Below are 19,990 nucleotides of genomic sequence, written 5' to 3'. Positions count from 1 at the left end.
GAATAAAATACCACCTTGACCCAGTTGGAAACAGTCGGAATATTCTCTTTCTACCCCGTTCCCTACCCCAGCTATAGGCTAAGGGGTCTGGGGTAACCCTGGGACACTCCACCTGTGTTCTCACAGTTTTCTTCATCGCTGTTATCTGCACAGTCATCCTCCCCATCACAGCGCCAGGACAGGCGGACACAGCGGCCTGAACGACAGCGGAACTGTTCCGCTGTACACATTGAGGTGGCTGAGGAAGGCAAAGGCCCAATGAAAGGCTGGTCCCATTTCAGCCGGAAACTCTACTCCACCACCAAAGCTGCATTTTATGTCAGCACCCATGCTACTCTTTTTGACACCAGGGTCACAGCTGGTCTCTATAGCAACTTTATGTGAATCAGAAAAAAGTGCCCATCCTGGGTGGTGCCTGTGGCTCAGTGAGTAGGGCGCCGGTCCCATATGCCAGAGGTGGCGGGTTCAAACCCAGCCCTGGCCAAAAACCAAAAAAAAAAAAAAAAAGAAAACATAGAATCCAGAAAAAAGTGCCCATCCCTTAAGACATTTTTTTTTTTTTTTAAAAAGAGTCCTCTTTACTTTTTTATTTATTTTATTTATTTTTTTGTGGTTTTTGGCCGGGGCTGGGTTTGAACCCACCACCTCCGGCATATGGGACCAGCACCTTACTCCTTGAGCCACAGGTGCCACCCCTCCTTAAGACATTTTATTGCCACCTGCTGGAAAACTGCTATGATGAACATATACATCTGACGTCTATTGTGACTGGCACCCCTTTAGACATATTGCCTCTATACAGTGCACAACCTACACAACTGTACGTGGTGATCCTGTCCAATATGTCTTCAGGCTTTATCAGTAATGCTCTCTTTAGTTCTACAACCCCTCCCCCAAGTCCCAGCCCAGACTCTGGTGCCTTTCCTTTACTCACTACAATTGCGCTCGTCAGATTGGTCATCACAGTCTGCGTCACCATCGCAGCGCCAGCCTGCGTTGATACACAAGCCACTGTCACACATGAATTCCCCAGAGCGGCAGGGCTGATGGGAAGCTGAGGAAACACAAGATTTCTGTCTCTAGCCAGTTTATGCACACAATGTCCCCTGGAAGACCAAAAACACAGCCCTAGCTCTCCAGGTCCTCCATCTCTGCCCAAGAGAGACTGGGGAATCCAGAAACTCCTCCCTTGAGCTCCTGTCCCAGCTGGCACCTGTGCCTGGCCACCTGGGGAATTCTTCCCCTCCTCCCAGCTGTCCAGAGCACTCACAGCAGTCAGACTCGTCTGACCAGTCTCCGCAGTCATCATCACCATCGCAGTGGTAGATATCAAGGATGCAGCGGCCGTAGGCACACTGGAACTCCTCCAGGTTGCAGGGGGGCGCTGGCACTGCTGAAGCTGGAAGGAAGGAAGGGGTAGGGAGGGACAAACACTCAGGCCTGGACAGAGAGGGGCCCTGATTCCTCAAAGTGGCAAGAAACTCAGTCAGCATACCTCCCTCAAATGACACATAACAGGTTTCAACTGGGATGGCCCATACAGACTCCCAAGTTCAGGAGGACCAAAGGGAGCTATCCCTTTGGGAAACCTACTTCCATCCTAGCTCAGCCTACAAGGAGCTGTTTCTTAAGCACCCACACTCCTTGGCCATACACATGTACTCCTCAGCCTCACCCTTAGCCCTTGGGACAGAACCCTCTGGCATTGCCCAGCCCCAGAGCCAGAGGTTTGGGGCCACTCACGACAGCTCTCCTCATCAGAACCATCTTTGCAGTCAGTGTCCCCATCGCAGTACCAGTGCTCAGCAATGCAGCTTCCATCACTGCAGCGAAACTCCTTGTCAGAGCACTTGCGCATGTCTAGGGGGATGCGACAGGACAGGAATCCTGAGGGAGCCCCACAGGCAGCACTACCCGCCTCCAACTCCCAACATCACTGGTTCAGCCAGGGTCTGACCCAACCCTAAAAGATACCTCCCAGATTTGGTGCTGACTCTCCAAGGGAAAGATGAGGCCCTGGAGAAACTGGGCATCAGGATTCTGGTCCACAGTTCCAGGGGGCCGGGGTGGTGGGGTCTGAACTGCTCTGCCCCTCCTGCCTTCCTCCAGCTGCCCCAGACATCTGAGGCAGTTCAAGATTTGCTGACCCTTAGGCCACTGCTGCTATCTCCTCCCATGACCAGGCTGCCCTCTGGCCACCCCGCCTCCCCACCAAGCGCCACCCACCACATTGCTCATCACTGTTGTCGCCACAGTCATTGTCACCATCGCAGTGCCATAGGCTCCGGATGCAGTAGCCGTTCTGGCAGGGGAACTCATCCTCCTCACACTCCCGAGGGGCTGTGGGCACAGAGCAGTCAGGCTGCTACAGGCAGTGGGGTCTGGTGCCTGGAAGCCCGACATAAAGCCTTCCGGAGCAGCCAATTAGCTCCAGTGCTGCCCCAAGGGCTCCGAAGGAGGTGACCAACTCTGCGGGCTCATCTGACCGAGAGAGTAACTAAAAGGACAGGACAAAGAGCTGAAAACCCAAGAGTTCATATGGGCCTGGGGCATCACATTCTGATTGAAAATCCTTTCCCAGCAGAGCCTGAGGGAGTCCTCCCTGGCCCCTGCCAACACTCACGACAGTCCTGCTCATCTGAGTCGTCCTCACAGTCGTTGTCTCCATCACATACCCAGGAACGGCGGATGCACTTGCCATTGTCACAGTGAAAGTCAAGAGGCGAACAGGTGGGTAGCACTGAGTCCCAGGAAAAGAAGGGAAAAGTTAATCAATCTGGTATACTTACTCAGGCAGGCTTAACTGGCCGGAAATCCTTTTGTAATACCTCTTGTTCCAAATCCCCCTCTGTATCTAACAGTCCTTCCTCCTAGACACCTATGGCTGCCCCCAGCTGATGTGAAGTTAAGCAGAAGCTGCAGCTAAGAAGAGAGAGTTTCCAAAGGGAATCTTGGTAAGGATTTCACAGAGCAGGTGAGAAGAACAACCCAAAGAACTCAGAGCTACTAAGAAAGTATAAGAAAAATATAAGCAAGAGAAGCATTTTTTTTTTCTTCTTTCCTCCTGTTAAATGATGATTGACACACTTGGGTTCAATTTCCATTTCTAGAAGTCATTACTTATCACACAGAGCAAGTCATTTACCCTTTTTTTTACAATGGGGATAATTATACTCGGCTCATAGAGGTCTTTTGAGATAACTCACAGGAAAATGCTGCATGAAAGTGAAACATTTGTCATTAACACAATTAGCGAAATTGCTTAGGGTTAATGAGGTCCAGGTTGTAGCTTCATTCTCATTAGACTAATTAGCCTCCTTCAGGTACAGACACTGCAGGTAGGTCAGAGATTACACCCCTAAACCCACACAACTGGCTTAGCAGGCTTATTCCTATATATCAAAGACAGGTCATCCTAGCTTATTGTCCAAATGCTGCGTTATGGGGAAAAGGGAGATTTAAAGATAAGAGGAGGTTTAGTACAAAGTTTGTATTATTAGAAAAGGTATGATTATATAAAATACCCAAAGAAGCAACATGGGAATAATCTATATCCCTATACAGCATATAAATTAAAAAATACACAAATATACAGTACACGTATACAAACACTACCTGTTGTTTCAAGGGTGTTTCCAAGTTTGTTTTATGGGACATATATGCATGAACTAATCAAAAAAATATGGGTGGGTTGGAGCTATATATATTGTGAAGAAACTACCCATTTGTCAATATGCATATCCTTAGAGGAGTCCAGCTCTCTGAGACTGACACAGTAGATACACGGAACACCCCATCAGTCTTGAACTTGACTCCACCCTAGACCCTTTGCCCCTGGGGAGGTACTTACTACATCCGTCCTCATCGCTGTGGTCCCCACAGTCATTGTCTCCGTCGCACTGCCACTGGGCAGGTATGCAGGTACACTCGCCAAGGGCACTCACTGCACACGTGAAGTGGCTCCGACCACAAGCGCACTCGGGACTGCTGGCCAGGCCTGGGCAGAGGAGAAAGGGACCAGTGAGGGCTCAAGTTCTGCTTAACCAAAGCCCATTCCACAGGAAAGGTAGAAGAGCCTAGTCTGTGACCCTGTCACCTAGGGAGCCACAGTGACACTGCAAGAAAAATACAGATGATGTAATTGTGCCTACCACCTTCCTCCAGGGTATAAATGGTCCAGAAGACAGCCTCTGACACTGGGCTCACAAACAGTCCAAGTGACTCCCTCTATGACAGGGCCTTTTTTGCACAGCACTTCCAAAGGCCCAAAGAAATGATACCATCTAGAGCATTGGTGCTCTTAGAGAAGGGAAACAGGGGACAGAAAGGATGATGCTGAAAGGCCTCTATATCCTTTTCTCTAAAATTAGGTTGAGATATGGATGCTTTTGCCTCTGTCCTGGACCAGAACTTGGGATGTTGGCCAGGAAGAGCAGGAAATAACGTTGAAATTAAAATGCTGGAGCCTCTTTAGGATAAAGAATCCGTACAGGGCAGCAGGAAGCATCCTGGGCTGCTGTTGAATCCTCCAGTCAGATGTTACTTTAGGGGAGGGTGACCAGGAGGAGTGGGGCCGGATGGGAAGGGGACAAGGCCACCTGAAGGCAGAGTAACTGAAACCAGTCAGGCCCTTCCTGTCTGTGACACAGGACATGGCCCTGAGGAAGGCTGGCAGATGCGCCCCTCCCCCAGCTTGGGCAGCACGCAGCTGGGCTTCCCTATTGAGCATCAGAGCTATCTGCCTGGCCAAGTCCCATGACCGGCTGCTGTGCCCCCTCCCCAGAGTGCCCAGCAGGATGCCCTGAGATGGCGTGTGAATGGCTCAGTGCCCCGCTCCAGCCTCAGCTGGAACAAAGGGTTCTGCCAGGGTCACTCTCCCCCTTCCCAGCATTCATCCAACCCGCTGGGCTGGGCTGCTCTGCTCGCAGCTGGGGAAGGAGGGGGCCGCTGCTCATTGCTCATCTCTCTCCCTTGCTTTCTTCTCCTTTTCCTTCCCTCAGCTATGCCCTGCTTTCAGTCTGGGCTGGAACAGGGAAAGAGCCAACTCTAAATTGTCACCTCTCTTCCTGTATTATTTATCTGGCCCAGCTTCTCTCTCCTGGCTCATGTCCTTGGTGTTACATCCTTGCCTCACATTACAATTACTTGGCTTGGCCTAGGGCCCAAATGGAAAGGTGTGCTGCTATGCCCTCCAAAAGCAAGGAGAGAGCTGTAGACCCCTTCCTCTCCACTTCAGCTCTAAGGGTAAGTATGAGCACAGGCAGAGCTGCCCAACTGCCATGGATAGAGGGATGACCTTGGAAACTCACGAACCCCTGAAGCTACAGTGTAAAATGTACATTTCTGGGGTGAGGGATCAGAGCTTTCACCAGATTCTCAACTGAGGCCTCCCCTGCTTCCCTCACATGTTACAGGATTCAGCTGCCCTGGAAAAGATACAGGATTTCCTGCAGATGTCAAGGAAGGTCTGTTTGAGAGGCACAGCATCTCCATACCTCGTGGGAAAGCCTCACTCCAAGCCCAGTGCTCCTGTCTCTCCAGGTCTCTGCAAATGCAGGGCAGAGGATTCTTCCCTGGGAAGCACTGAAGACCCAGATACCACCCGATCCTAGCCTTAGCCCCTTTCCAGACTATTTTGAGCTCTGAGAAGGGAATAGGGCTTTTTTAGGCCCATATCTTGGACAACAGAGCCTGAGGGACTCTGTAGTATGACAGGCTCATTATAGCTACAGGTATCCCTTTGGGGAACTCTGGCTGGATAAAATACCAAAGATATTTCCTCATACTCCATGTGCTAGGGCTCCCCACACACAGATTCCCCCTTCATAGGGAGTTGCAAAATAATGAAGAGGAAGAATAAGGCTAAACCAGTGGGTCTCAACTGGAGATGATTATCTGCCCTTGCCAGCGGGCATTTGTCTACGGACATTTTTGGTTGTCATGATTGATAGTGCAACCGGCACTAGTGGATGCTGCTAAACATCCCACAATGCAGAGACAGGACCCCACAACAAAGAATTATCTGGCCCCAAATGGCAATAGAAATTGAAAAATATTGCTAACCATACACAGCTGGGAGTGTGGATGCACCCAAGGGGAGTTCAGGATAAAAAGAGTGACAGCGGTGGCGCCTGTAGCTCAAGGAGTAGGGCGCTGGCCCCATATACCGAAGGTGGCAGGTTCAAACCTGGCCCCGGCCAAAAACAGCAAAAAAAAAAAAAAAAAAAAGAAAAAAAGAGTGACAAGGGGGGCATCAGAGGGTGTAGGCAGAGAAAAAAAACTGGACCAAGAGCAGACAGATCTATCTGGGTTCCACTGGTCAGCTGTGGAACCTTGTGCAAGTCACTTACCTCCCTGAGCTTCACTTTCCTCATCTGAAAAAAACCCACAAGGATTGGACAAGAAAATAAAGGTGCAAAAAATTAACCTTGTCCCTTGGCACACCAAAGATGTTCAACAATGGAGGCTAGGGTGTGAGAGGGCAGGGATGTGGGGGTTAAATTTTTCCAAAAGGTCTAGATTTTAAGAATCTGAGTACTAGCATGTGGATAGCAAGAACAGCAGCATCCAGGTGTGTGTGCAAGTGAAATGGAATTCTGAAGGGAGAGAACAGTCTTCAGTCCCCCACTCCTTTTTTGTAGGGCCCCACTCCCACCTTTGGCTGAGTGATAGCAGAAGTCCTGATTTTCCCCTTGCTGACTTCAGGAACAAAACATTCCATGCAGTAGGCATCAAGTTAGTTGGAAGCCCTTGAAGACTCACAACTTCCTGCATGTCAAATCAACATCTCCGAGTCAGCACTGCTGCTGCCCCGCTGCACTGAAGGTCAGGCACCACCAGTTAGGCAAACCCTTGACTTGGGCATTCATACAGTAAACAGACACATTATACTCCAAAAACCCAACTCTTCAGGACAACTGCTGTCCCTCTGAGATCCCCAGATGTGGAATTCTGCCTTTTCACTCAAGTCCTGGCTGTCATTATAATGACAGCTTTTAACCCTTTTTAAGTAAAGAATGGTGAGTGAAGAAAAGAAAACAAATGAATGTGGGTGGCAAAATGCAGCCTTCATTTTAAGAAGTGTTGAATTAGAACACTCAGCTAAGCTTCTGGCCTTGAAAGCTGTTTGTCAACCACACTGCAAGCTCCCTTGGCCTCCAGGGGCTTGGGCTTTAGCCCTTTGCATTGCTGCAGTTCAACAAGAGGTCTCCCCAAGGTGTTCGCTATCTATATTCAGTCATAAAGCCATCCAGCTTTTAGGACACATGTTAATGTAATGGGACCTTCCTGGGAAGTGAGCTCAAATCTCACCATTTATATCTCATTTTCCTCACTCCAACCACCTTACCAATTTCTCACAGCTTTCTTTCAAAGGAAAGAAGGGAAACATCATCTGGTACACCAGACACATTAACATAGTAGCAGACAGCGGATTCTGGCATTGAGAGATTAAGGCTCAAATCTTGGTTGTACCACTAATCCTACAAATTTGACCAAATTTGTTAATGTTTCCCAGTCTCAGTTTCCTCATCCACAAAATGGGAATATTAATAGCCCTACCTAAAAGGCCTTTGTATTTATTTTATTTATTTATTTATTTAAGACAGAGTATCACTATGTCACCCTCAGTAGAGTGCTGTAGCATCACAGCTCATAGTAACCTCAAACTCTTGGGCTTAAGCAATTCTCTTGCCTCAGCCTCCCAAGTAGCTAGGACTACAGGCACCTGCCAAAACGCCTGGCTATTTTGTTGTTGTTATTGTTTTTTAGAGACAGTCTCACTTTGTCACCCTCAGTAGAGTGCTGTGGGGTCATAGCTCACAGCAACCTCCAGCTCCCAGGCTTAGGCGATTCTCTTGCCTCAGCCTCCCGAATAGCTGGGACTACAGGCACCTGCCACAATGCCCAGCTATTTTTTTGTTGCAGTTTGGTCGGGGCCAGTTTTGAGGTTTTTTTTTTTTTATTTGGCCGGGGCTGGGTCTGAACCCGCCACCTCCGGCATATGGGACCGGCGCCTTACTCCTTGAGCCACAGGCGCTGCCAGTTGGGGCCAGTTTTGAACCCGCCACCCTCAGTATATGGGGCCGGCGCCCTACTCAGTGAGCCACAGGTGCTGCCCAAGTTGTTGCTGTTGTTGTAGTTGTCATTATTGTCTAGCAGGCCCTGGCCAGGTTCAAACCCACTAGCCCTGGTGTATGTGGCTGGCGCCATAACCACTGAGCTATGTGTACTGAGCCTAAAAGGCCTTTGTAAAGATTAAATTAGGCTGGGGCGGCGCCTGTAGCTCAAGGAGTAGGGCGCCAGTCTCATATGCCAGAGGTGGCGGGTTCAAACCTAGCCCTGGCCAAAAACCAAAAAAAAAAAAAGAAAGGATTAAATTAGGCTGGGCACAGTGGCATGTGTGTGCAATCCCCACACTTTGGGAGGAGGAGGTGGGAAAAATGCTTTGAGGCCAGGAGTTCAAGACCAGCCTGGGCAACACAGTGAGACCCCCCACTTGTACAAAAAATTGAAAACAAAAATAGCCAGGATGGTAGTGGGCGTCTGTAGTCCTAGCCTCCTAGCAGGATCACCTTGAGCCCAGGAGTTCAGGGTTACAGTGAGTTCTGATTATACCACTGCACACCAGCCTGGGTGATAGAGTGAGATCCAAAAAAAAAAAGGCCAGGTCCAGTGGCTCACACTTGTAATCCCAGAACTCTAAGAGGCTAAAGCTGGTAGATCACTTGAGCTCAGGAGTTCGAGACCAGCTTGAGCAAGAACGAGACCCTGTCTCTACTAAAAATAGAAAAATGAGCTGGGCGTCATGGTAGACACCTGTATTCCCAGCTACTAGGGAGGCTGAGGCAAGAGGATCACTTGAGCCCAAGAGTTTGAAGTTGCTGTGAGTTAGGATGATGAAATGACACTCTACCCAGGGCAACAGAGTGAAACTCTGTCTCAAGAAAAAAAAGACTAAATAATCCATGTAAAGTGCTTAGCAGAGAGCTGCCACACAGCAAAAGCTTCATAATGATACAACCATCAACCACCATTTATTGAATATTTGCCAAGTGCCCTTTAAGCACTTTCCCATGTGCTTTTCACTGCTACATCACTGAATACTCTGAACAATTCAGTGGTGGCACTATTATTACATTATCACCACCTTATAGGTAAGGAAATGAGACACAGAAAGGTTAAGTCTGTAGACAGACCACACAAGTACTAAGGGTTGGGACCAGCATTCACCTCCAGGCAGGCGATTATACTGCTTCTCAATAAATGGTATTAATGTTGGGAGAATCTCCAAAATCTCCAGGTTAAAAGGGGAAGTTTACAACTTCTGGGTGCTTCTCATTTATGCATTCCCCACTAACAAATATGCAGTGAGCTTGTAAACTCAATCAGTGACCTCTCCTTTCAGTAACTGCTAAGGTAAAGACCAATTTCCCTTGCCCCAAGGTAAAGTTTTTTTTTTGAGACAGAGTCTTTCTTTGTCGACCTTAGTAGACTGACCTGGCATCGCAGCTCACAGCAACCTCAGACTCTTGGGCTTAAGTGATTTTCTTGCCTCAGCCTCCCAAGTAGCTGGGACTACAGGCGTCCACCACAACACCTAACAATTTTTAGAGATGGGGTTCTTGCTCTGGCTTAGGCTGGTCTCAAACTCATGAGCTCAAGCAATCCACCCACCCGGGCCCCCCAAGGTAAAGTATTATAGTAAGGCAGGGAAAGTCTGAAGTCTCCCCATTTTTGAACCAGTGGCTCAGTATTATGTTGGTTCAGGAAGGAACAGGGCTTCTAATAAGACATACTTATATTTGCAGGGTTGTTTTAGTTTGCAAAGAGCTACTTTTGCATAAGCACTTGCATTCTCTTTTTCTTTTTCTTTTTTTGCAGCTTTTGGCTGGGGCTGGGTTTGAACCTGCCACCTCCAGCATATGGGCCGGTGCCCTACTCTGTTGAGCCACAGGCACTGCCCAGCACTTGCATTCTCATTTAATCATTACAATAACCCCCAGCAGTTAATGTAGCCCCTTTAATAGGTAAAGTCACCTGCTTTGGCCAAGGTCATAAGGTAAATAGCAGAGCCAGAAAGACAGCCCCATTCTGACTTTTAGACCAGTATTCTTCTCTTAGTGTGATCTCAGAATCTGCACTTTAAATAAGCTTTCCAAGGAACCCTGATGCACACTCAAGCGTCTAGAGCAGTGATTTTCAACCAGTGTGCTATGAGAGGATCTTAGGTATGTCACTGAAAACTTTTAAAGATCATTAATTAGACTCGGCACCAGTAGCTCAGCAGCTAGGGCGCCAGCCACATATACCAGGGCTAGTGGGTTCGAACCCAGCCCAGGCCTGCCAAACAATAATGGCAATTACAACAACAAAAAAAATAATAAAAATAAAAAGTAAAGATCATTAATTAAATTATTTTGATAAGAATTTCAAAACACAGTAATAGCTGGGCATTGTGTCAGCCACCTGTAGTCCCAGCTACTTGGGAGGCTAAAGCAAGAGAATCAATTGCTTAAGCCCAACAGTTTGAGATTGCTGGGAGCTGTGATGCCACTGCACTCTACCGAGGGTGACATAGTGAGACTTTGTCTCAAAAAAAACCCACAGTAAATATATTCTTTTCTTTTACTCTTTTTGTGATCAACATAAGTGTGCCACGTAAGTTTAAGAACAGGTTCATGTATTTGCCATGAGATACAAATGGTTGAAAAACACTGATCTAAAAAAAAAAAAAAAAAAGAAAAACACTGATCTAGAGGCACTGCTTTCCACCATTCCACCAAATGCTCAGAAGGTGGACCACACCTGTCACGTGGAGGCACTTAGGTGGACAGGGACTACACACAGCTACAGAGCAGCTTTTTCAAGTTGAACCAGAGATGAGAAAGTTTAAGGAGTGCCTGTGAGTGTTCTGGAGCATGGCAGATATCCCAGTGTGGAAGGAATTAGAATTACAATGGGAAAGGGAGGTATCATCTCACTCATATAAGTGAAGGACGTTTTTCTTATAACATGCTATAGTCCTCCTCTCTCCTCCTGTCCACTGGGCAATAATGTGAAGATATAAACCTTATTTAATGAGGATAAGTTATCTGAGATGACTCTAAACTACATCCAGGCTAATTAAAGGACAAATCAATCCACTGATTTCAGCTCCTTGGGCAGCCTACTCAATAAGTGTCTCTCACTGAAAGGGATACCGACATGGTAAGACAAAATGACAAAACTGAAAGGGGTAACAGCAAGGAGCCACCTGGGAATGGACCTAATCTCATCCAAGAGATACCAGAGTCTGGAGAGATCTATAATTAGCTTCTGTTGGAGAAGGCAGAGACTGCCTAGGAAATAGTACCAGTACAAGAAAAGCGCTAAGTAGCTGGCAGCAGGAGGCAGCTGGAAAGTAAACCTTCTCCCTGCCTTCCCTACCTGGAACCACTCAGCCCAGGCTGAGTTAGAAGCCCCTGCTTTAGGCCCAAGAAGCCCTTTGTATTGTTCACTTATTACACTAGACTCTTCTTGGCAACTGGAATTGTGTGATATACAGCTTTGTATTTGAATTCACAATGTATAGTTTAATGTAGTAGACAATCAATACAAGTTTGCTAAATGAATGAATGAATGATACATTCCTCTAGAGAATTCCTGTCTGACCCTAGGCAGATATTTTCATCTCTTTATACCTTAGCTTTGCATCAGGAAACTGGGATAAGAGCCCCTACCTCAGATGGATGTTGTGAGCATTAGTTAATGCATAAAACATGCTTAGCATAATGCCTGGCACATACTAAGTGCCCAATAAACAACAGCTCTTGCTATTACTACTCTAGATTTGACTCACCCCACAACTTTTTTATCCAGCTACCCCATGATTCAGACCTATTTCAGGACTTGAGATGTCTAAAAACCCTACTGTGTACCAAGCAGCTGTGCCACCCCCATGGGTTAAGTTGGTGCTGTGAATAACCACGAAGAGGTGAAGGAATATGTGGCAAGAGTCCTGTTTTATTGCCTTTCTCTAGAGGAGCTTGAGGTACATGGTATCCTTTATCTTTGCCTAATTTATCATCAACTAATTCTTAGGAGGCAGGTATAGAAGAGAGAACTCAGAACCTACATTACAGAGCAATTCAGAAATGGATTAGTTTTCTCTTTTGTAAAATGGAAGTAATAACAGTTCCTATTTCATAGGCTTACTAGGAGGTCCAAATGAGATCATACACATGAGGTTCATAGTAAGCAGCTGTTATTATTGTTATTGTTGTTATTACTAACGCAATTATCTTCATCTGGAAGTGTCCTCGCCTTCAACCCAGTAATGTAGCTGTTACTAACTAGGTTGTCTCTATACAGATCTTCAGATTTCTACGTGCCCTACCAGGAAGCTGTCAATAGATTTTACAAATCCAACAGGGCTTGTACATGGCTGTGCTCTGTTAAGTGCTGCTCAAAATATTGCTTTCCTCTTCACTTACATTTCAAAACACAAGGTCCACGCAACAAGGTTCACGCTCCATCTCATGGAGCAACAAACCACATTTTCTGGAAGCCTTTTAAAGTCTCTCTCCACCAAAAAAACAAACAAACAAAAAACCACCTGAAAAGTAATTCTGTATGCATTGGGATTCCCTGAGAAGATGTGCAAAAGCAAAGAAAGTTAATCCAACCTCTTCCCAACCTAGATCATCTGGGATAGACTGGATGTAAAACGTCCTGTTTCAGAGGTTGTCTATGGATTGGAGGTTAATAGCTTAGATTCTAGGTTCAAATCCAGCCTCAGTTATTCACTAGCTGTGTGACAGCAAACTGTCCTGAGCCTTAGTTTCCCAATCTGTTTTATTTGTTGGTGGTGGTGTTGTCTTTTGAGATGAAGTCTTAGTTTGACGCCCTCAGTAGAGTGCTGTGGCATCACAGCTCATAGCAACCTCCAACTCTTGGGCTCAAGTGATCCTCTTGCCTCGGCCTCCTAAGTAGCTACCACTATGTGTGCCCACCATGATACCCAGCTAGTTTTTTAGAGATGGGGGTCTCACTCTTTTTTTTTTTTTTTTTGGCTGGGGCTGGGTTTGAACCCGCCACCTCCGGCATATGGGACCGGCGCCCTACCCCTTGAGCCACAGGCGCGGCCCAAAATAACTTTTTTTTTTTTTTTGCAGTTTTTGGCTGGGGCTGGGTTTGAACCCGCCACCTCCAGTATATGGGGCCAGCGCCCTACTCCTTTGAGCCACAGGCACTGCCCCGGGGGGTCTCACTCTTGCTCAGGCTGGTCTTGAACTCGTGAGATCAAGCAATCCACACACCTCGGCCTCCCACAGTGCTAGGATTATAGGCATGAGCTACTGCGCCTGGTCTTAGTTTCCCATCCGTAAGACAGAAATCTAATAGTACCTACCTCATATGGGTGTTATGTGGAGCAGATATGATAATATACACTAAATGCTAATCATAGAGTCCGGGATACAGCCAAGCTCTAAAAATGTTAACTGCTCCAGAGGTATATTTGTATTTTTTAGACCATATGTCCCAGTCTGTGGTATTAAAATGATCACCAGAGAAGAACTTTCCCAGGATAGCAGGAACTCCCATTTGGAGGAGACACATTGCAGAGCCATTCACCCTTATTACCTCGCTGAGCCTACAGTTGAAACCTATTTAAACTGTCTTTAATAAGGGGAAGGATGGAATCTCCTCTTGTTACCATTTGGTCTCTAGAAGGCTGTCTAGAGAAGCTGTCTCTTGTCCTCATTCATGTCCACAATGTGGTGGCAGTTGAGCTCCCAAGGCCGGGGCCACGGGAAGGAAACACTTGGAGCATGCCCTCCCCCCACCCCCACAGCCCTGACAGGAAACAGCTGCTGAGCTTGGAGAGATCACTAGCATCACTTATAATCTTGCAGTTTATTTCATGTTCTAATCAGGTGTCTCTCTCATTACCCTGCTTTGTACCTGCCTGGCCCTACACTCAAGACAGGGGGGAAGCTCCTTCTGCCTGGAGCCGGGAGCTTCCCAGCTCTAGAAAATCTCTGGTGATAAATTATCCAGCAGCACCTTTGTGTTGCTGCCTCTCAGCCAGATGGGAAGTTTGCTCCCAGTCTTTTGTTTCTGGCTCTACACAGAGGTGAGCGGGTGCTCCCATAGGCCAAGTCAGGGCTTGTAGCAAGTCCCAGCCAGGCTTTCCCCAGCTGGGTCTCAGGCAGCGCCCCACCCCTCCTCACTCTAACCTGAATGATAGGGGAGTCCCATGATGCATGGTGGAACTCAGGGAGTGCTTACAGTCAATCCTCTCAGCTGTGAGCGACAGTGAGAATGCCTACAAGCAGTGAAAGAATGAAGTCTACTCAGATGGGCGTGAGAGGTGCCCAAGGGCACCTAGCACATTTGCTTCTTGCTAAATCAAAAATGCAGGACAGAAAATGGAGTCAAACAACCGCCAGGAAGCTAGAGATTCAGCTTTTTTAAACTGCTGCTATTGGTTACGGTCAACTTTCTGCAGCTCTCAAAAACATCACATCACTGGCACTAATTTAAAAGGAAGAAACAAAGAGACAACAGGAGTCAAACTTTGGGGTGGAGGAGCTGAGGGCTGGGGGTGAGTCAGGGGCTAGAGACCCACATCAATTATCCCTGCACACTGACAGGGATACTTCCTGATTGAAGACAGTAGTCAGTAGTCATGAAGGAAGGCAAGGCAGCTCTGCAACAGCCCAGCCCCCAAATTGGGGCAATTACTACCTTATGAGCTCTGGAGCCTGATTCCCTTCTCAGGCCAGTGGGAGGGTCAGCTTGGAATTGTAAACTGTTCCAGCTACAAGAGACTCCAGTGCGCACCTCTCACCCCAGGTCACAGTAATCTTAGGAGTGAGAGATTCCCGGGCTGCATCCTCAACCACCTAACAGGAATGCTCTCAGAGTAAAGCTCCATCTCCCTGGCCTCTTAGGAGAACTAAGGCAGAGTGGGCTCCTCTAGACTGATGTTATAGCTTAAAAGATCGCTTTTCTGAAGTGTGAACAGGAGGGCACGATACTTACGTTTGTCAACCCAAATAAATGACTGAGGCAAAAATTTCAATCAGTGGCAGTTTATCAATCAAAGCCAAGATTTTTGGGATAACAATGAGGAAAAACATCAACTGCAGGGCAACAGGTTTCATTTGGTTTTCAAGGGGAAGAAAATGGGGCGAGATCCTTAAAAGATAAAAGCAAAAAAATCAGCTAAAATGACTGAAGGACCAAGCCTCCATTTTAGCACGACGCTGTAGTCCTAGTTATTTTCTTGGCTTCCACATTTCAAAGGCAAGAACAATCTCTGATCCACTTATGCAACCTCCCTAACAACTAACATTTATCAAGCCCTATAGTAACGCAGAGTTGTCAAGCTCTGTGCTGAACAGTTTGAACATAATACTATCCCATTTAATTTTAACACTATTCTTTTTTTTTTTTTTGTGTGTGGTTTTTGGCCGAGGCTGGGCTTGAACCCACCACCTCCAGCATATGGGACTGGCACCCTATCCCTTTGAGCCACAGGCGCCGCCCTATTTTAACACTATTTTAATGTGATAATTTATTACTACCCTACCTACCACCCCACTCCTATTTGCAGATAAGAACTCTTAAATTCAAGGAGATTAATTGTTTTACACAGGGTCACCCAGAAGAGCCAAAGCCAAGATTCAAACTCAAGTCTGCCATTGCTTCATTACTGAGTTAGTTGTGCAGTGATTATATTAGTGCTTGACAAATGTGTGTCTGCTGAATAAATGAATGCATGAGTGCAGAGCCCAGTTTCGGGAATGCTTCTGAGTATACTAAGGAGAAGAACCTGACCCTGCCAGCTCTAAGCTGCAGGGAGAGCAACAAGCACAGGCCGTCATCAGAGCTATTTATAAGGCCTAACTTGCCTTCTGCCAGCCAACCAGTCAGCACTGAGTCTTCCCTGGGATACTGAATCCTACCAGATGGAGGAGGGGAGAAGAGCTTCCGCTGCAGAAGATGAGATGGCAATCCAGACACAGTCTGGAGCCCAGATACCCCATGCCCATGCAACTGTGACAAAATTCTTGGCTAAGCTATGTCAAGGAATGTAGAGAGATCATGGCTGGAACAAGCTAACAGACCTAGCAACCAGGGGCCTGGAACTGTCTCATAATTATAAGATGTTATAAAAAAGACAAGACTACTTCTTAAAGTTGTCCCTGAAATTCTGTTTCTATTCAGGAACACCCTCCACCTACCCCCATATAGATTTTCTCTTTAAAGAAGCAGCAACATTAACAATCACTCCCATTTTCCTTCTTCTTAGGGGTCAAGACTAACAGATAATCAGTAGAAAAAATAAGCAAACCAGCCTGGGTAACACAGGGAGACCCTTTCTCTAGATAAAACTTAAAAAATAGCCAGGAGAGTTGGCATACCCCTGTAGGCCTAGCTACATAGAAAGCTGAGCCAGGAGGACTGCTTCAGCCTATGAGTTCTGGCCTGGATGACAAAGCAAGACCCTGACTCACCAAAAAAAAAGAAAAAAAAAAAAAAAGGAATGAAGAAAGAGCTATAAAACACCCTGTCCTCTGTCACCTCCTGTGTCCTTTGCTGGCCCAGAAGAACATGCCCAACAAACATGCCCTGTATCAGACATGGCCAGACTTAGTTCCCTTGCACCTGTCATCCTTAATACCATGTGCCAATCCCAAAGATGTCATCTGATATTCAATAGAGGTCAGAAGAGGAAATCCAAAATCAGTGACAAGCCAAGCATCTTTCACAAATCCAAAAGATCAGGGACAAGGTCACTCAAGCACCATTGCAACCATGGTCATGACAACCATAACAGCCAGATGGAAAGGAGACTCCTCTCAGCTCACCTCTTTTGTAGTTATTCTCAGATACGACCTTCTTTTCTACCTATGCACTCCTAGGCAGAATTTTCAACTTTTCACTTACCTAGAAGAGATCTCCAGAACAAACTTGGTTTCCACTCTTGAAATAGTCATAAATGTCCACTGCCTTACCTCAAACTTCAAGATAAAAATACCTATGGCTATTACCAGCAATCAAGCTACCTTCCCTCTTTAAGGTTGGAGTATCATGTAGGCTGAAGCCAAACTCACAGGCTCTAGGAAAAGCCCAAAGGCCTACCAAAATCCAAATAAGCACCTCAAATTTGAGTGTCTTGAATTCACTATAGCTGAGGTCAATTCTGCCTAACTGGCGTACTACTAAACATACAGGGATTGTCATAGCAGTATTTTTGATTGTGCTGGTTCCAGGCTCTGCAACTGCTCAGTCTGGCTGGCAAACTGTGACTCTGTCCCCTCCAGGCCTTCAAGGATGGCACAGTATCAGGCCAGGTGAAGTGTAAATCTTCGTGTTACTGACTACCCTTACACGTGTCCACAGAAAGCCTCCCATTCTTCCAAGTTTCTATTAAACTGTCTCCCTTAAGACAAAGTGGGAACAGTTACCAAGAACCCTCCCATCATTTTCTGTGAAGCATTAAATATACACAATTCTCTACCCCCATCCTATTTGTGGATGTAAGATATGCAGTTTTGACAGCTCTGGAGCAGTCAAATCCTCTTGGCCAGTCTCAGCCCAGAACCTTCCAGCTCCCCCTTCCCTAGGGCAGAAGGCTACAATCTCCTCTCTGGCTTTGTTGGTATCCGTTTTAGCCCTATTTTTTTTTCCCAGAGCCTTGCCATTTCCCTTGATCTTTTTCAAAACTTCCTCCAGGGGGCCGAGAGGAAAGTTCCATCTCCTTCCCTCGCAACCCGAAGGGGGAAACCCCCCAAAAAGCATAGCTGTCCCTTTAAGGGGCCCATGTGGTGGGAAGAACAGCTACATTCCTACCCCAGTAGGGCCGCTGTCCCGACACGCCAAAGAGGCTACAAATAACCTTCTAGGAGAAAGCCGGGGAGGGGGAGAGCACAGTAGGAAGAAGAACGTGGGTCGGCCAGGCTACCACTCCTCCCGGAGAAAGAGCTCAGTCGGCGCTTCAGAAGACATGGAAAAAAACCCATTGAAAGCCCACGGGTAGTTTAAATAACAGAGACGAGAACTCCGTTTTGGATTTGGGAGGTAAACCAATCTTTAAAACAAGTGCCTAGACATCTGCACATCCTGCCAGGCAGGTTCTGAAATCTGCACTATTTCCACACGAGTTCTCCTCCGTTAAAGAAAGGACCAGTGCAAGGCTAGGGTCTACAGACAACCCCCACCCATTCTCAACCCCACCTCCTCATCTGGGCTGCGAGAAAGAGAAGATTCGGATTCCCCCCTCCCCACGTTGGATAGCAGTGGGTGAATAGGGTTGGGGATCAAAGATCAAAGTTCTTTGATCTTTGGGCACAAACTAGAGGCAGCTGCTAAATCACGGGGTGCACCCACGGTCGTTAAGAGGCTGCAGAGAAACAGATTCCACTGGAGCCCTAATCACACACAACAGTTGCGTACGGGCACCAAGCAAGTTATTAATAAGGAGCAGATGAACCAGCAGTCCTGCCGCCATCCGTTCAGCTCCCCTACGGGCCAAGGCCCCAGACCGCGGGCCAAGAGGCTGCCTTCTTAAATTCGGAGATACCTGCTCCTTGCCCCTACCCCGGACAAGACAGATGGATAGGAGCCTTCCAGCAGTTTCTTCCCAGCGTTCTTCTTCAGTCCCTTTTCCAACACCCTCCTTCGGAGGTGGGGGGGAGGGTCCAGAGCAGGAAGCTGATTGGCCGCAGCCAGAAGAGGGAACGCAAAACACCACTGAGGGAGATGCTGCGACCAAATAGTGCCCAGAGACCCTCGGTGGGAGCAAGGTCTGGGCTACCAGAAGTTGTTCTCCGAGTACAGGAATCCTCAGAGCTCAAGTACTCAGCCTCCACTGGGGCCCCTCTCCGCAACCGCCCGAAACTCCCCCGCCCCTGGAAGGGCTATTTACAATTTATGGATTTAGCCACCAGCCTCCCTTTCTCCGCACACACTCACTGGCACCAAGGACACGGAGACTTTATCTTAACCTGAAAAAGCAGCAGCTCTTCAAGAGCAACGAGGGAAAGTGAGCGAATGCCTCAGACCTTACCCCGGCCCGGCAACCCCTCCGCCACTGCCCTTTCTAGGACTTGAGGAGCTGGGGGAGCTCCCGGTCCCCCACGTCCAGCACGCAATCTCAGGCTACTGCTTGGAGTGACGGCAAGGGGTCTCAGGCCCCAGCCTGTGCTGTCCTGCTCCCGGGAGGTGAGTCCTGCAGCGGCCGGACCCAGGGACAAACTTTCCCTATGTGCCGGTCCGCGCGGGCGCGGCGGCGCCGCTTACCGTCTGCGCAGAGCAGGGCGCCAAGCAGCAGCGCGCCCCACGGCCGCCTCATGGTGCTGCGGCCGCCACCGGCAGTCCCTGCCGGCCCGGGATCCCGCCGGCTGCCGCGGGACGGCGCGGCGGAGAAAGTCAGCGGAGGGTCCCCAGGGGCGAAGTGTCCCAGGTCCACGGCAGCCGGTGCCCCCCTCTAGTCGCTCTCCAGCCGCTGCTACCTCCAGTGCTACCAAAGCCGAAGCTTCCCCGCCAGGGGACCGGGAGTGGGTGTCCCGGGCCCTGCTGCCCCGCCCCCCGCGCCGCAGCCCCCGCCACCGCCACCGCGCCTGGTCCCGCCCCCAGCGCCGGCCCGGCCCCTTCCCGCCCTCCGCCTGGGCTCCCAAGTCCCCGGACCCCCCTGCCCCGCCGGCGCCTCCTGCTGGGGCCCCGCTCCTCCTCTGGCTGCCCCCACATTCCTGGCCCTTGAGAGAGCCCACTCTCCCCGTCCCCATTACTACTGCTCGAATGTCCCTAACTTAAAATTTTTCCCAGCTGCAACTCTCAGACCCTGCTCACTCTAACACCCTGGATAACCCAAGTCGCCTGGACGTGACCCGGACCCCCTACTGGCCCTAAGTCCAGACTTTATTGAGGTCTCAGAATTCGCAAGTCTTGCTGATGCTCAATCCTCTTGGTCTTTATTGACATCAAACACGGGACATTG

At 48.3% G+C, this 19,990-nt stretch overlaps 1 protein-coding gene across 3 annotated transcripts in view; it reads right to left on the bottom strand.

Annotated features, from left to right (window-relative positions):
- Positions 1 to 19,557, bottom strand: part of LRP4 (LDL receptor related protein 4) — a 59,686-nt gene extending 40,129 nt beyond the window's left edge. For all 3 annotated transcript variants that reach the window (XM_053561622.1, XM_053561623.1, XM_053561624.1), the window contains exons 1-8: positions 19,294 to 19,557; positions 3,851 to 3,997; positions 2,624 to 2,740; positions 2,227 to 2,340; positions 1,744 to 1,860; positions 1,271 to 1,399; positions 935 to 1,054; positions 113 to 238 (exon numbers count right to left, since the gene is read on the bottom strand). In XM_053561622.1, the coding sequence (XP_053417597.1) occupies positions 113 to 238; positions 935 to 1,054; positions 1,271 to 1,399; positions 1,744 to 1,860; positions 2,227 to 2,340; positions 2,624 to 2,740; positions 3,851 to 3,997; positions 19,294 to 19,345 (922 nt within the window). In that variant the 5' untranslated portion in view covers positions 19,346 to 19,557. The remainder of the gene's footprint in view (positions 1 to 112; positions 239 to 934; positions 1,055 to 1,270; positions 1,400 to 1,743; positions 1,861 to 2,226; positions 2,341 to 2,623; positions 2,741 to 3,850; positions 3,998 to 19,293) is intronic.
- Between the last annotated feature and the right edge of the window lie 433 nt (positions 19,558 to 19,990).

This window comes from Nycticebus coucang, chromosome 14 (genome assembly GCF_027406575.1).
Source record: "Nycticebus coucang isolate mNycCou1 chromosome 14, mNycCou1.pri, whole genome shotgun sequence".
In the NCBI taxonomy this organism is placed as follows: Eukaryota; Metazoa; Chordata; class Mammalia; order Primates; family Lorisidae; genus Nycticebus; species Nycticebus coucang.
The sequence above is the reverse complement of the archived record's forward strand: the minus strand, read 5'-3'. Positions and strand labels throughout refer to the sequence as shown.